This window comes from Canis lupus, chromosome 22, assembly GCF_048164855.1.
Source record: "Canis lupus baileyi chromosome 22, mCanLup2.hap1, whole genome shotgun sequence".
Classification (NCBI taxonomy): Eukaryota; Metazoa; Chordata; class Mammalia; order Carnivora; family Canidae; genus Canis; species Canis lupus.
This window is the reverse complement of record NC_132859.1, coordinates 15,957,778-15,974,821: the sequence shown is the minus strand read 5'-3', so window position 1 is coordinate 15,974,821 and position 17,044 is coordinate 15,957,778. Positions and strand designations below refer to the sequence as shown.

The 17,044-nt window shown below is 47.1% G+C and overlaps 1 protein-coding gene across 2 annotated transcripts in view; it reads left to right on the top strand.

Moving 5' to 3' along the window:
- The window catches only part of CLSTN2 (calsyntenin 2), a 613,123-nt gene that overhangs the window by 556,857 nt on the left and 39,222 nt on the right, over nt 1-17,044 (top strand). For both annotated transcript variants that reach the window (XM_072792507.1, XM_072792508.1), the window contains exon 9: nt 6,840-7,002. In XM_072792507.1, the coding sequence (XP_072648608.1) occupies nt 6,840-7,002 (163 nt within the window). The remainder of the gene's footprint in view (nt 1-6,839; nt 7,003-17,044) is intronic.

Here is a 17,044-nt window from a genome sequence, read left to right as displayed (position 1 = left end):
TTGGCATGAGGTTGGTCTTGGCACTAACCAAAACCTCCTCTTTCTAAATGTTCCAAAATAGTGACCGAGGCCAAAGGGCCTTGCAAGTTCCCAGTGAGAACCTGATTTGCCTGGTTTCAACCCTCCTAGTTCAATCGCTGTCCATTTCAGGAAAGGGGTTCAGTTTTGACCCACCCATCAGATACGTCCCGTGGGGCAGAGGCTATGGAGCTCTCTCTGTGTCCACAGTCATCTAATCTAACACAGGAGAAGGCTGTGGAAGTAAAGAATGGCTTTCTAGAATGCAAGGCACTACAATAAAGTAGCACACACCTCAGTGTGGCACTTGAGGTTCTCGGGAGCCCGGCCCCACTGCTCTCCACCAGGCCCCCTCCCCACACACATCTGTCAGGCTAGGCTGTCTGCTGGAACGGATCCTTTGATCATCCATAGGATCCATACCTCTTCATTGCTTTATCAGATTCTCATTTTTCTCTAATCTCATCTATCACCCAATTCTCTAATTCCATTGTCAGTTTTCTTGATTTATTTTTATTTCAATAACTACGTCTTTTATTTCTAGAATTTTGCTTTGATTCTTTCTCAAACCTGCCTTCGCCTATTTCCTTTCTAACAGCTCCATTTCTGGGGCACCTGGGTGGCTCAGTGGTGGAGCGTCTGCCTTTGGCTCAGGGCCTGATCCCCAGGTGCTGGGATCCAGGGTCCTAGGATCAAGTCCCACAACCGGCTCCCCGCAGGGAGCCTGCTTCTCCCTCTGCCTGTGTATCTGCCGCTCTCTGTGTGTCTCTCATGAATAAATAAAATCTTTAATAATAATAATAATATCTCCATTTCTTGTGGTTCCCGAAACCCAGGTTTGACCACTTGTTTTGCCTGCTTTTTCTTTGGCACACAAAGGATTGCTTCCTCTTTGTTTTGTAAATGTTAACTCTGAGCTCTAGGCCATCGGGAATTGTTCTGCCCTAGGCAGGTGATGGGCACATCCCGTCAATAGATTTTGAGCAGGCCTTTTCTGAAAGCCCAAAGACTTGTCTGTCCCATTAAGTTCCTTTCTGAGTCCTGGATTTCTACACCTGCCAGGCCACATACATTTGGAGCCAATGCCCGTGCACAGAGTGGGCTTGGGGGTCTAGCATCTCAGAGCTGACTTGTTCCAGAGCCCGTGTGTGGCTTCCTGCCTGCCTTCCTAGGATGATGGTGGCCACTGTCCCTGGACGCAGGCTTCAGACAGTCCTTCCGCAGCTGTGGGCTTTATGCAGACACGTCAGCCTCCAGGTTTCTCTGCGTGGAGGCCCTGAGTCTCCATTCCTCTCCCAGTGGCTTTGAAACCACTGCTAAAAGGGTGGGCCCCAACCCCTCAGCAGCCATTCACTCAGGGCCAGCCTGGGAGTTTTGTTAACTTTTTATGCCTAAGGACTTCTCTTTCTAACTCGCTTATTTCTGTTTTATTTTATGCAGCATCTCAATGTATTTGGAAGAGGAAAGGGGTTTCCCTATCTGCTCAGGCTGAAAATAAGTGCCCAGCATGGTACAAGCTTTATTTTAGCTCAGTTCACATGATGACCCTGTGAGCAGGTACTCTTATCATCCTTACTTTACAGGTGAAGGAGTCAGGATTTAAAAGGTTCAGTTATTTTCCCAAAGTCCAGAACATGATTGTCCCAGAAGTTCCTACAGCTGGTGCACCACCCAGCCCACCCGCCACAGGCTTGGCCTGCAGACTGCCTCCCGTGCGGCCCTTGGCACAGCCGGGCACTAGTAGGCTGCAGGCTCTGCCCCCCAGGCTCATGCCAGAGCTTTCTCGCCATCCCCCTGCTGCAGATGGGCCTCTCCCCTTGCCCGCACGCTCTCCTTGCACTAGCCTGTCAGGAACACATCTCCTCAATCTTCCCCCTTGAGTACGTGTTGCAAATTCTGAGCAGGAATGAGTGAAGGTCAAGAGGTGAGGATGGATGAGAGAGGCATCGTCACTACTTGGTGGCACACTGGCTGGAGGGAGGTAAAGAGTGGGGGAGCCTAAAGCCATGCCCAGGGTTCTGGCCCAGACAACAAATCAGATGAGGAGCACTTGCTGAGGCAGGGACCTAGGATGGGGCACAGGGGGAGCGAGTGTGGGAGACATTGAGCTCAATGTTGGACACCGTGAGTTGGAAGCGCCTGTGGTGTGTCAGGTGGACCGTCCAGGGGCAATCGGACCTGCAAGTCCATCGGGAGATAAGTATCTGCCCCAGGCCCTGATATGGCAGGGAGTATGCAAAGCTGAGCCACTGGCTGTGTGTGAGACGGACACACAAGAAGCTAAACGTGGAAGCCCAATTGGGGTTCGTGTGACATCGAACTCCCGACATCTACTTCTTGAGATCCAAAACCATGTCATTTCTCTCGCGATCTTTTGGAGGTGCTGGAGACAGAACTGGCCCTCCTACTGTCAAGGTTCGCAGTGAGGATTCCAAAGCATAAGGGATATAAAAAGCTGCTTTGAATCCAAGATGCAGGGGGCACCTGGGTGGCTCAGTTGCTTAAGCGTCTTCCTTCAACTCAGGTCATGGTCCCCAGGTCCTGGGATTGAGTCCTGCATCGGGCTCCCTGCTCAGCCGGGCATCTGCTTCTCCAGCCCTTGCTCCCCTTGCTCATGCTCACTCTCTCTCACTCTCTCGCTGTCAAATAAATAAAATCTTAAAAAAAAAAAGACCAAAAGGCATGTTCCAGGATTGATTGTTGTTATGATTACCATCCTCCTCCTCTTGCCCCAAACCTTTATACCTCCTGCCCCCCACAGGCTGAAAGCAGCCCAGGTCCTCTGGCCTCACTTCAAATCTGTCCCTGCAGCCTCATCTCCCAGCCTCGCCTTTCCCAAACCAGCCTGACCACTCCATGCTCTGTGTCTGTGCTTCTTCCCCACTCCTAGGGCAGATACCCTGAAGGGGCCACGTTGCAAGACTGGCGTTGGTTTTTCGAGGGAATGAGGTATTTTGAATGCAGCTATTCAACATGAGATACATTTCCCTCCTACCTATTATGTGCTAGGGGCTGACACTTGAAAGGATATTTGGACCTACCAGCCAGCAGCCTGATTTCCATGGCCCCTGACTCACTGTGGAGTACCAGCCTACTCCCAACTCAGACCCCATTTGGCATTGTCCCTCCTCAACACGCATCCCTGGCTCTCTGGTCTCTGGTTCACTTGCCCGGTAAATGGCAGCTGCAGCCACTCCCCCTGGGAACACAGTTGCAGGTGTTCAGGGAGAAAAATATCTCTGGCCCAACTGAGGCCCTGGGCATCGCCTCAGGGGATAGCACTGGACATGCTTGGTGCCAACTGCGTTCACCAATGATTCACGAACAGGCAGGAATTAAAGTTCTTTTCTCCCCGCGGGGAAAGGTCACTTTGCCTAATTTCTTTCTTTCATGGTTGAGCCATTGCACTGACACATTTATTTTTGCTGCCTCCTGGCTTGATCATTTTTTAATTACAGTTTGTCCCTCCAATTCTAGCAGAGGGCTAATGTGGGTCTCCTCCCAATCATAGATCCACATTAGTGAAACCCTAACTAGGCATTTCCTTTAGCTGCCTTCATAGATTACTTGGTGCGAGACGTCTGCAGACATAAGCCTAGTCTGAGCTAAAATCCTGTCTAGATGCAGAATCAGGAGCTAACTGAGCAAGCTCCCCGGCATTCCTGCCTGTGTCTTAGCTCAGACTGCTCCCCACTCCCAGAAGGCCCTCCCTTTTGACCTTGGGGAATATAAATCTTGCCATCTTTTATGAACCATATTAAAATGAGATTAAAATGTATCCCCTTTCAAATTGCCAGGATTATGTATTTTATTAATACTCGATGTGGTAAAGAGTACAACTCATGAGCACTCTTACAGTCTGTGGGCAGGAGAAGAAATAGGCACAAACTTTTGCAGAAAAAAAAACAAAACAAAAATTGACAGTGTGTGTCAGGAGCCTTCACAATACCTTCAACCTTTGACCCTGGAAGTAATTCTACTTCCATGAATTTTTCCCAAGGATATCATCAGAAATGCGGATAAACATTTATGCATAAAGAAATACAGCATTATGTTACAGCATCTTTTATGTTGCTGGTACATAATCAACACCTGATAATAAGGGAATATTTAAATATAGTTTAGGATATCCATACGATACAGCCACCTAAACTGAAGCTGGTAAAGGCATTTTAATGCTGACATTAAGTGAAACCAGCAAACTTTCAAATTGTGTACACAGTGTGATCCAAATTGACCTTCCCCCACTGTTGTTTCACAGGGTGCTTATAGGAATGCTATAAATAGAAAAGTTCCATTTTCCAACAAGGTTGGAAAGTTATTATAGCCATATACTTTGAGGCTGCTGGAAGCCTTGGATATGCAAATGAAATGGGAAATCCAAAAAAAAAAAAAAAACTAGTCTCAGTATGCAGGATCACTCTTTTTATGCAGGGGATCCTGGGGGCTGCTGTTCATGAAGCACATTTCAGAAAACCTGGGGGGACACCTAGGAAACGATTGCCATATTGAGAGGGGTTGCAGCTACTGTTAGTTATGGAATTATTTACTTCTTCCTTGGAATTTTTTTGTATCGCCCTACAAAAATGCTGTAAGTGGGGATCCCTGGGTGGCGCAGCGGTTTAGCGCCTGCCTTTGGCCCAGGGCGCGATCCTGGAGACCCGGGATCGAATCCCACGTCGGGCTCCCGGTGCATGGAGCCTGCTTCTCCCTCTGCCTATGTCTCTGCCTCTCTCTCTCTCTCTGTGACTATCATAAATAAATAAAAATTTAAAAATTTTTTTTAAAAAATGCTGTAAGAGTTGTGAAAAAGAAGTGAGTCAGAAGATCGTTCTCCATCCAGTGTCAGCTGGTGTGAAGGGCCACAGAGTCAGCGAGCACATGGGTTCAACATGGCAGTCATGGCTGAGAGGAGGGTGGTATGGAGGCCAGGACAGGGGAGCCCCCCAAATGCCGCCTCATTGATTCTCATGCTCTACCTACATTTCAAAGGGCATAGGATGCAGTCAGGGTCATGGCGCTGCCACCTGCTCCCACCCCATCCTGGGACTGACCAGAGATCTCTCCGTGCCACAGAGAACACCCCCAGGATGTGAGCCATATTCCAGATTCTGGAATATGCTGTCTGCCTATTCTTGTTTGCAGACTTCAAGTTCGAGGTGCATTGGATGGGCTTGCTTGGATTAGATGCCTCCTCCTCAGTTTCCCACTCTTCTAACACCCCTCGGCTCTGTCTGCAGGTCTTCGTCTGTACCGCTCACACACCACTGGGTCAGCCCAAGAGCCGCCCCCAGCCCAGTACCTGGTCTCAGGCATGGAGCCAGAGGGGTGTAAACTTGGTTAGGATCTTCGTAGCAGGTACCGAGCTGTACATACAGTGGGCTGTAACAGGATTTTGGAAGTACTTGCTTGGACACCTCCTGATTACCTTCCAAGGGCCCCTAAAATATTCATCAGGCTTTATCAGGCTAATGGGCTTCAAAAGGAGTAATTTTCTGAGATATGAGACAGGACAATATAAAAAGAACATTAAGGAAAAAATTCCTATTCCAAAATGAAAGGGAAAAGATCATTTAGCATCCCTGTTGGTGTTATCTATTCATGAGCAACAGCACATTTAATCCAGAATGGGATGTAGGGAGGGCTTTGACGCCCTCACATAGGGGTCACCTTCATGCCGAACTCATCTGTCTCCATTGCCACAGATGGCGGGGGCAATGGAGATGAGGGTGCAGATGAGAAACATTTCACAGGTGGCCTCCACAGGGGGATTTGAGAGAGAAGGCGTGTGGAGGAGAGGTTCAAACATGATTCCCAAGGCACTGGCTTAGGGGATCAGAGAGAAGGGGTACCATTCTCCAGCCTGGCCACCTTCCTGTCTCCCTTCCCAAGGTTAACTAGTCTTGGTTTCTATTTTGGACCATGCTATGGGAGTTCAGCTCCTTGAGGTCAAGAATTATAATTCCATCCTAGCCCTCGGTGTCTCTGTTCATCCATTAAAGTTGGTTACCAGCCCAAAGACCATACATCTTGGGCACAAAAGTTGTGAGAGGCTGTAAGTATAAGAGTGCTTTGTACCTGTCCAGGCCAGAAGGACCATTTGTGGTCCTTCTCTGCCTCCCCAGGTACTCCAAGTAGGATGCATGGGAGACCCCTTGAGAAGACCATCTTTCTCAGAATATATCTTGCACGAGTTGAAGGGGCCATAAGACTCCTTGGTTGCTCCTAGAGACAAAGGAATCAGGGTTTCCTACTAATTTGCATTCCATCCTTCTTCCTCATCCCATTTTCTTCGCCTTCTCTCCTCCTTTCTTGCCCCTAATTCTCTATTTCATTTTTCTCTTTCCCTTCCTCCTTCCCTTCTCTATCCCCACCTTCCTTTCCACTTTCAATCTGGTATCTCTTTTTCTAGCTTAATCTATCCCCCAAGCTTAGGAAAATAATTTTAATTTAACTTCTTTCTCTACTAAAGAACTAAGAAGAATTTTATACAAAACAAATTTGAGCCGTCAACCCCACCTGTCCTCCAAGAACTTGCCAACCTCAACAGCTGTTAATTCTGTGACCAAGATACTCTGTCCATACTCAAATACTTGCCTGATCGGATTTTCCCATGTTCCTCTGCCCCATGTTTGCTCCATCATGTTCCATATGAGTTTCTCTAACCTCAGTTATGGCAACCATTATGTTTGTTGAGTTCCTGGCAATAAAAATGATTAACCCAAAAATATCTTCTCCCCCTTTCATGATTAGAATAAAAGCCTATTTGATCTTTCATTGAATATTCAATTTTAAGTGTTGCTTCTCTTTCTTTTCATTAGATATGTGACAAAGAATGGCATTACTACGTCATCAATGTGGAGTTTCCTGTAGTTACCTTATACATGGATGGAGCAACATATGAACCCTATCTGGTGACCAACGATTGGCCCATTCATCCATCTCACATAGCCATGCAACTTACGGTCGGCGCTTGTTGGCAAGGTAACTCCACATCAGGCCCTTCTCCCTGGCATACTGTGTACAGTCCAGGAAAGGTACTGAGAGAGAAAAGGGAAAAGCAAGTGATGTTAGAGTTAGCCTAGAAAATTTACTACCCCTTACTAATAAAACAGGACTTTTTAAAATAAGGATTAATACAGACACTATATTTGTGTAATAATAAAGCACTTGGCTTGAGACCAGATTTTGATGTTAGATCAACATGAGCAGTTTCATGGTTGCCTCTGAGTTGCTAGTGCCTTTAATTGTTCTGGAACCTTCTCTGTTTTCAAATGGGGGTTGTGTAGAGAAAAGGCTGAAAGTAAAATCCTGTACCAAAATTGTCATTTGACTCTCTTGATGCTAATCAGGATCCAAGGATCTCCCTTTATCCCCACACAAGTTGTCCAAGCCCCCAACCCTCTGCTCTGGGAGCTCATAAATATGCAGGGCTGAGGGGATGGATTGTTTACAGGCATGAGGCTATGGGACGCCACCATCAAGTTCAGCTCAGCTCTGAGCCCTTTCCCCACTCACTAAGGGCAGAGGCTCCTCATTGCCTTCCCACTAGAAGGTCTCTGCTGCCGCCTCTCCTCCAATCCCCAGATTAGAAGGTGAATCTCCTCTTTGGAAACAAGAAAACCAGCTCTTCGAACATACATTTAACCTTTCTGTCTTTCACTCAGATCTGTTGGAATCTTTGTTTTTGTTTTCTTAAAAGCTGGGGTGCTTTGAAGTACCAGTGAGAATAGAGGGGAAGAAAAATGCTCCCCAAATAAGCATATTTGTACCCTGAGATGACCCAACCTCGTGATGACGGAGTCTGAAAGTTACTAAGATGTGTGACTTCGACCATTCACCATGGGAAAGAACATCAGAGAACCAGTTGACCAAAGAGTGAGCTAGGGGACATATAGGCCCCTGTGAGTTGAGACAAAGAGTGGGTGCTGGACCGCACCATGCAAGATAGGATCAAAAAATGCACACATAACACAGTCTGGGAGCACTAGGGATATAAAACCCAGGAAGGAATAAAGCACAAATGAGGCAAGGGAAGAGAATATATTTTTAGCTGAAGTCAACCACTTGACATCTGACGTATGTCACACAATACTAAGAAGTCATCAAACATGCCAATCGAACTGGCTAAGAGCTTCATGCGTATTGCAAAATTTTCCAGGAATTCAGAAAAGGGAGACTGTGTCGTGTGGCAAGAGTCTATGAAACTAATTCGTATAGCAAGCCACTGATTCAGAGATTGCACAGGAATCATCAGCCACTGAACACAGCCGCCCTCTCATGCGGCTCAGTGCCCCAGCCGGACACCACAGCCAGCCTCTGGATATTCTGGAACATAGGCTAGATGCTGCTCATGAGTTAAGGGAGTCCTGTGACATCCTCACTATGAACTTCACCATGACTCTTCCCTTAGAGGCCCTCAGAGACCACATTGAGATCCCTGTCACCCCAGCCTGCAGTGGGAACCCGCCCCCACCTCTACAAGGCCAGCTAGAACCACTACTGTGCGGTTGTGTACCCCCTGGGGGGGAAACAGTCCCGCCAAAATAAAAAGTAATTTTATAAAGAATTAAGATGACCTCTTTGAATCAGTTACAATAGGCTAAGTTGTGCTACAGTGACAATCAGGCCCCAATTTTCAGGAACATAAAATAATCTTCAGTTGATATTCACTGCAGATCTTTTCTGTTTTTTCCTGACTCTGGGACCCAAGCAGGCAGAGCAGCCACATTGCTTCATACTGAGAAAAAGGAAAAAAAAAGTCTGATGAATGAATGGTGCATGAGCCCCTACAGCTTTCACCTACAAGTGACACCCATCCTTTTTACTCACATTTTATTCACCAAAGCAATTCATATGTCCACACCTAACTCCAAGAAGGCAGGGAAGTAAAAATCTACATTGTGTCTGGAAGAAAAACTGAAAATATTTTATGAACAACACTGATGAACACCATGGTCTATTCACTTAGGCAACAGATATCTGACTGTCCTTCCCACGGGGGGGGGGGGGGGGGGACAATCACAACCATCTTGACTAAATGAGGCAACCCAAAATTCCACCTGACTCTAAGCTCAACGTCCAGATTCTCTGAGTGATTCCTGGCGACCTCTTCATCAAGCTAAGAGGCATAGGTGGCTCTCTTTCAGGACCAGCTGTGGCCCCACTTGATCTGGAGACCTATACACTAAAAGGAAGAAATACGCTGCCACCACAACTCCTATACACGCCCATGATGCAAAAGTGGAATAAGGAAAATAACCAAAAAACATTTCCACTAAGCAAGAGGAAGAATTAGAGAAACACCGCAGTCTTTGGTCACTAGCAATTCTGAAATCCCTCTGGGCTGATGCTTTAAGGGCCCCTAACTCTAAAGCGGAGAGTGTTTTTTGTGGCTCCTGACTCCATTTTCTGGGAGTCTTTCCTTCTTGATATTCTCCTAGGCTACATATAAGACAGCATCATTGCTCCATAAATAACAGCACTAATATTATATCTGATAATGATTTATTTAAAAGCTATTTCACAAAACGCTTTTCAAACCAAAGCATATGTTCCTTTTAAAAGAATGTGGGAGAAAGTGCCTAGGAGGTGTTCACCGCCCAGTGTTTCTGCCCTCTTCCCAGAGGGATGCTGGAAGGTGCGGTCATAGGACTTGCTTTGGCCAATTAAATGGGAGTGGAAGTGCCTGATGTCATTTTCTGGATGAAACTTCAAGAGACAGTGATGCAAGGAGGCCCTTTATGTGCCTGGGTATTTACAATCCTGTGAGAAAGAGCTAGGAGTCCCAACTTGTAGATAAAGAAACCGAGGCTTTCTGAGGTAATGTAGCTGACCCTAGGTCACCCCGCCCAACCTGCCTGACCCCAGGTCTTCAGAGCCTGTTTTCTTCTCATTGTGGCTTCTTTCTCCATTGCTAGTTGATCATCCTGTTGATGTGATGATGTGTTTGGGAAAATGCTGGAGCTGATGTGTAAACTCTGCAACCCCTTTACCTTCTGACACATCTGTCAACTCTGGAATCAAAAACCCACAGCAACCCTGCATCCCAGTTGCTCATCCCTTGTTATATTTTCTCTCAAGCGACCCTCCAAAGAGCAAGGAAGAAGAGTTTAGGCTTTAGAGTCAGGAAATTTTGAGTGTGAGTCCAATCCCCACCCTGCCACTTGCTGGCTGTATGGTCCCAGCAGAACCTGTAACTTCCCTGAGCAACTATTTTCTCAGCTATAAAACTAGGCTAACACCTCCCTTGTCATTATAAGGTACAGGTGATAGGTACATGGAGTGTGCTCAGCATGCTTCAGTTGAATAAAGGCCTAAATTTGAAAACATCTACCGGTCTCCGCCTCCATCCCTTCTCCATTCCTTGCACCTAGACCCTACGCGGCAGACAGTCTGCAGGACCTTTGGTATGCCCTGGCTTTTGCCATTCCAGCCTCCCCGTGGCTCCTTGTGGGCACCAACTCTCCCCCCCGCCCCACCCTAGGAGGAGCCATCCCACACAGACCCTGATCTCTCAGGTCCATCTACACGTCAGAAGGAAGGTCAGTGAAGCAAGAGAAGAGCCAATGAGAAGACAAGTGTTGGAACACAGCCTTTGTGGTGTGGGCAAGAACCTGATCACGCGGTCTGTCAGGCCTTGGAGATGTAGGCATCTGCCCTGAGAGGAAAGATAATATATTGGTAAATTTTCAGCGTAGGAGAAAATTCTTCAAAATCTTCAAACTTGGGCCTTCTCGGAGGGCTAAGAGTTCACCAGGAAGACAGAGAAGGCAACAACAGCATATGCCGTTGCAGAGAAGTTTCACACAGGTGTGCTCAGAGCACCCGGTCGCTTGGGGGTTCGGGGGCCAAGACGAGTGCAGGAGAGCCTGGGAAGAGGAGTTGCGACCAGACCACAGGACACCCGACCATCTCGTGCAGGAGCTTGGATTCGCATCAATACCTGCATCCTCCTTGGAGTCATGCTTTGCCTTGGAAGAAGACATCAAAAGACCTTTCAAAAGGACACAGTGCTGTGAAACCAAGAGCCTATGATGCACCCCCTTACTTGGCATATTTCTAACTTTCTGAAGTCCACTTATATGCATATTATAAGCCTGCTGGGTGAGCCTCTAATTGCCTCTGGGCTGGCGATTGTAGGGAGCTCTTTAGGTGCTTCTGAGGTTGGCAAGGAAACCAGCTCCCATTTGTGAATTTTCCAATTGGGGTTTAACAATGGGGATAGAAAATAATTTGATAGCAGCTGCTTGTTGGATGCTCCCGGGAACAGGCTCCAGCACTGTTGCTGGGCAGTGCTCCACAGCCCCAATTAGCCTACTGTGTCCTGTTAGTGAATTTGAAAGCCAAAGTAATCAGTGGAACTTCATTTTCATTGGTATTTTTTCCAGTAATTAAGAAAAAAAAGAGACTTCATTTACACTTAAGAAATGTTGCCAGCACAGCCCCGAGCATGTATCTTAATTGTAGAGAAAGGCTTTTGCAGCGAGGATGGACCTGGCATCACAAAAGAGTCCTCTTCCCCTCCTTGCCTCCACCTCTGTGTCACAGTGTTCTCAGGATGCACTCAGACCCCCTCCGGGCCCAGCTCCGTCTGTGCCAAGGCAGAAATTGCTACCTTTAGACCAATTCCAGGTGCCTTGTCTCTCTTGGGGTCACACCATGGGAGAAGATCGTTTAAAAGACTAATTAATTTGCCCTTTTCCTTAGATTTCCTCCTCATCCATTTCTAACAACAAAAATTCAAGTTCTACTGATCTATAATAAAAGTTGTATTCTCACACCTGCTTCACCCCTGGACCTTTAAACTGGGCCCACCCACTCAGGGACTGGAACCCAGGCGTCCCTGGCTGTCAGCAAGTCAGGAAGGCTGCTGATGGTGTCAGACCAGGGCCTGAGGTTTCAGGGAGATGCCCCAGCAGGTGGAAGTCTGGGCCGCCTCCACCCAACACCACAAACAGATCTGCTCTGGGTCACCTAGTTTGTGTGGCATCTGCAAGGGTTCTTTCAAGGAAGCAGCTAAGCAGATCTCAGAAGCATGTCTCTCCGCACGCCCTCAAGAAGCCACCCCTTGCTCCCTCCCTGATCCTCCTCTACTCTTGGCAGATCTCATCGCAGGCTTCCCTCCTTGTCACTTGTCCCCAGCAACCACCACATCCCTACTGCTGCCAGGAACTCTCCCCCAATACTCTGGACCTTGGCCTTCCTAGAGCGTCCAGCTTTGCCTGCTCCTAACTATGATACTATCCAGGTCTGAGATGAGGAGACTTTTCTACCCTAGCTCCTGATCTTGCTGAGTCCTACCGCCTACTTAACAAATAAACCCACAGGAGGTAGAGAAAGAGGTGGTTCTAAAAATTAGAACTTCTTGTTAAGGGACAGATATAGAACTCCTATTGTGGCTTTGGGGAGGAGCCAAGGCAAAGAACAGGAGAGGTCAATAGTGGGATTAAAAGGCAGACATAACCCTGAGAGTTTCAATAATCAATAGCATGTCACCTTCAGACAGAGCAGAATTGGAGCCACACGTGGTCCTGAGATCTGGTGCACATTTCCAGGTCATCTTGTTGCCAGACACTAAAATTAGCACAGGGACTTGGAGTACATGCCTTCACTTAATAAGCTTGGTCTAATTTAGTACAAATTCTCTTAATAAAGTCTGTGTTGAAATTATTCTGCATCCCTAGGGTCTCTGCTGCTGGAAGAAAGCAGCATGTGCTAACATAGCCTGCCTTATATTCAGGTGGGCATTTCCCAGGGAGGGCTTCGCGAAGCTCCAGTTCCAAAGGATGCCCCTGGCACAAGGAGACCATGGTCAAGGGTGGGAAACTGCATAAATTCTCCCCACACCACCACGTTCAAGAGTCACAATGCTCGTTAGCTTATTAAGAGCTTTCAAAAGCTCACCAATAAAATAATCCATTTGATATGACTTAACCCATATTTCTCAATCTTAACTCACTACAGAACTCACTCTTTGTGAAATAGTGTCCTTGGAACACTCTTCGGGAAACATCTCATTGGAGTTACCAATGCAGGTCTCCATCCCCTGCTAGGCTATCAGTTTACAGAGGCAAGGACTGTCTGCTCTCCCAGATTCTGCTCTCTTCACCTTCCCCCCTATTCCAGTAGGTCAAGAGAGAAGGTCAGTAGCTAATGTTTGTTGGATTACATCCCATTTTTGAAGCTGTTTTGACAAAGGTGTGTTGTTCGTGGTCCGACACACGGGGATGACTAACAAGGTGTCTCCTAGTATTAACTGTATCAAAAAATCAAGACAAGACTGCTCTAGGCCCTGGAGCTAATTGGATGTGAGGGCATATTAATTTAAAGGAGACATAGATGAAATCTGCTTTAAAATTCATGTCTGGAAACACGGTATAACTGAGTTGTATTCTAACTTTGTATCTTATTCCAAAGATTATACCAATTAGAAAAGTTGACAAGGATCTTGGAGTAAAAACAGTATTGTTTCACCTTCCCTGAGAGATACACCAGAGGGGAAGAGGAGAAAAGGCCACAGAAGTGAAAAACAGACAAAACTCACATCATGTAATTTCATATTTGAGTTCCTTGGTTCGTGCTGCCCATACAACGAGCTTGCCAAAAGGCTTCCCCTTTTGCAACCCTATTGCCTGGATAAGAAAGGGATCCCCACTTTGCAGATGAGGAAACTGAGAGGAGAGAGGGGTTTGGATTTGTACCAAGGTGTCTGCCACTGGAACTGTCACCCTTATTTGCATTGCTACACCACCTCTGCTTCTAAGGACGTGTATAGTCAGATGGCATTTCATATCCAAGTATGAAAGACCAGAGGATTCTGAAGTCTGGAGTCAGATCACTTGAGCAAACTCCCAGGGCATTCTTCCCACAGATTGGACAAAGTCAAACTGAGGCCTAACTACAGACCCATCATGGTTCAGTGTAGGGAGGGTTGAGTTTGGAGCTGTAAGAAGAAAATTTGAGATCCTTGCTCTGCTGCTCTGGGTCTTTGAAAAGTGTCCTGCCTCTGTAGTCCTCAGTTCTTCACCTGGAGAATGAAGGAGATCTCCTGGATGGTATGTGAGGGTCCTTCCAATTCCATGAATTCAGGTCCCCAACCCCACAGAGATGATTTGGGGGAGTCATAGGTTTTGCTGACTTAGAACATGCCATATATTAAATGTCTACTAGAAAGGCTGAGAGATGGCTACACAGACACGGAAAGGGCTGAGAAAGCCTGCTGAGAACGGTCATGGCCAGCTGCAACTGCAGATCATCCGTCTCCACAAGTCACCTGCAGCCCACAGCTGCAGCCCTCTGGGCTGTGTGGACAGTACTGAAGCTACAGCTTCTGGGGGTCTATTACACACTCCACTTAGTCTTTGCGTTCCGTCGGTGTCTCCATCGTTGAAATGAGGAAATGAGGGAAAGCAAGATTTCAGACCGTCTCACCATTTGCATTGCTCAAAATTGATACCCAACCATCCATGAAATTGTGTTCATTGAGGAGCATCCCCGTCAACAAGCCATGCACAGAGCAGCATCCGACTCGGGCAAGAGGGAAGGCGGTGTCCATCCTGCACACGCTTTGCAAATGGAGGAGACGGCACCTTCACACAGCTCTGATCTTCTACTTAGAGGGAAAGGGTTCAAAAGCTATTGAGGTGAGTGGGTCCCACCTCTCAGTAGAAAGAAAGCTGAAGGGTAAGTCAGTCCCAGTGCAAACTCTGGCTCAGAATAACTGCTGTCGAAGCCCCTCCGTGTCCACAGAACCCCAGTGTAATTGGACATTCTCCCCCGGCACTGTGACAGTCCCAGCCTGTCCCCATCTTTAGGAAGCAGCCCGATTATTACACCCTCCAAGAACCCTCTTTGAGCCTCCACACACACCCCCCCCCGCCCACCACCACCACATCCATCATGCTGCATGCAAGTCAAAGCCTTGCCAGCCAGCGAGACCTGAGTCTGAATCTGATTCACTAATTCCTGGCTGCGTTGCTGTGAATAAGTGACCAAACTTTGGAAACATCGTCTGGGAAAGGAATTAGAAGTTTAGCAGGTAGGAATCTGAATTCACAAAGAAAAACTATTGTTTCCACATCCATCTTCGTTTCATTCCGAACCACTATTCCATCTGAGCGGGGGAGATTTAACCTTGGCAAATGTGAAACTGTTCCATTTCCTCGGCCAGCCGATTGCAAGGAAATGTATGTGGGGCTGCGGTGCCAGGGACAGAGGGGACCCCAGTCATCTTCCCGGGCAGATGTGCTCTGAGATGGTGCTCACCTCTTCGGTCCTGTCACTAACGGTCTTTCGGGGCTGGCAGCTCTCGGTATTTCTTCACCTTACTTAGGGGCACAAAAATATCCTCACTGCTTCTCAGGTTCTGTCTGTCAGACCATCTGCAGTCCATCTGCCTATCTGTCCAGATGCGACAAACCAGCATTGCCTCCAGCATCATGCTCCCCAGCCAAGGCTCAGCCCAGGTGGCGGGCTTCAGGTGCCTCACTCTGCACCCCTGTGCCTTACCCCCTCCACATCCTCCCTGCTAGCCCCCACCTCCCAGTCGGGGGTGACATTTTCTTGTCTGCGGGAAGCCAGATTTTTCTTCTTCTACTTTTCCCCAAATGTGGATCCATACCCAGATCTTCCCCAGCCTCCGAAGGGTTTAGGCTTCTGGAAGCAAAAGAAACTCAGCTTTAAGCTCCATCTGCTCATCTCCTTGTCACAACCCTCCCTGTGGCAATGAGCACAAGCCAGATATGTGTCTAAATGGAGGGTAAGATGAGAGAAATACTTGGGAAAAATCAAAAGAATAGAGGCTAAGGTCTCAAACATACTATCCTGCCACTTAAGTATTAACTAAAATAGCACATGAAAGAACTTGCCATATTTTAAGGGCCTAACAGATGATGGCCATTATTTTTTCCCTCTGATCCGTTGGACACCACATCTGTATCATTTCTTTGGATATCAATCATGCCCTGCCTTAGACCGTCTATTATACTGGCAATTTACTCATGTTTTTATTTCCCCAGTGTCTATACTTTATTCTCCCAACTAAGTAGAAGTTCTTAAAGAGAATGAACTACATCTTATAATTAACTCAATCTAACAGAAGGCTAGGCATTCAGCAAACACTTTAAAAATGTGTGCAGAGCTAGCCTCAGGAACCCAAAATCACATTCGCAAACATGTAGAGAAAGTTCTTTGTATAGGAAATCAGGTTATGTTGTTTTTTCTTAAAGTAATTCATGACCATGTTTGGGTCTAAATGTTAACAGAGGAGCCATGTGGTTTACTAAGATATTAAAAAGAAAGAGGCTTTCAGTGTATCTATTATTTTTTAAATCCTGCATCACAGCCACTCCTGAGTGCAAATAGATTTCAAATTTTATACCGGCCTCCTATTGCAAAGTGCTAATTGAATCAATTTCCTGGAGCTGCATCACTAATAAACAGAGTGCACCACAGATCTGGGATTCTTGCATCAAAAATACTAAACTTGAATGTTTTGTGGAGAAAAAAATAGTGTGTAGGAAAATGCCTTAGCGCCCAAGAAAGTTGCAAAGTCGCGGAGCTGCAGAGGGAGCCCTTGAGGGGGTCTAGATAACAGACCACAGAGGGCTCGCTCCCAGCCTCACTCTGGATGGGCCTGGCCAGTACACCGGGATGCGCCAGCTGGCCCCATGCATGGCCGAATGTACGCACACCGGAGGGGCACACACTTCACCCCTTCCTACTTGTGTGGCCTTGGGCCGCTTACTACTGAGAGGTCTGAGTTGGCGTAACTGTAACTACAGAATGAGTACCTCCCTCCCAAGAGTTTGGTGAAGGTTCAGTAAGATGATGATGTATGGTGAGGACTGCACACCGTGTTGGAGACATAGTTCAATTCATACACAGAAAATGATTGTTGCTGTATCTGCTGCTCTCTGGGGACACAGGGTGGACAAAGCAGAGAGGAGACAACCATCCGAGTGCCCTGGGGAGTGGCAGCTCTGCCATTTGTACCCATGCTCACACCTTTCTTTGTGCAGATCAA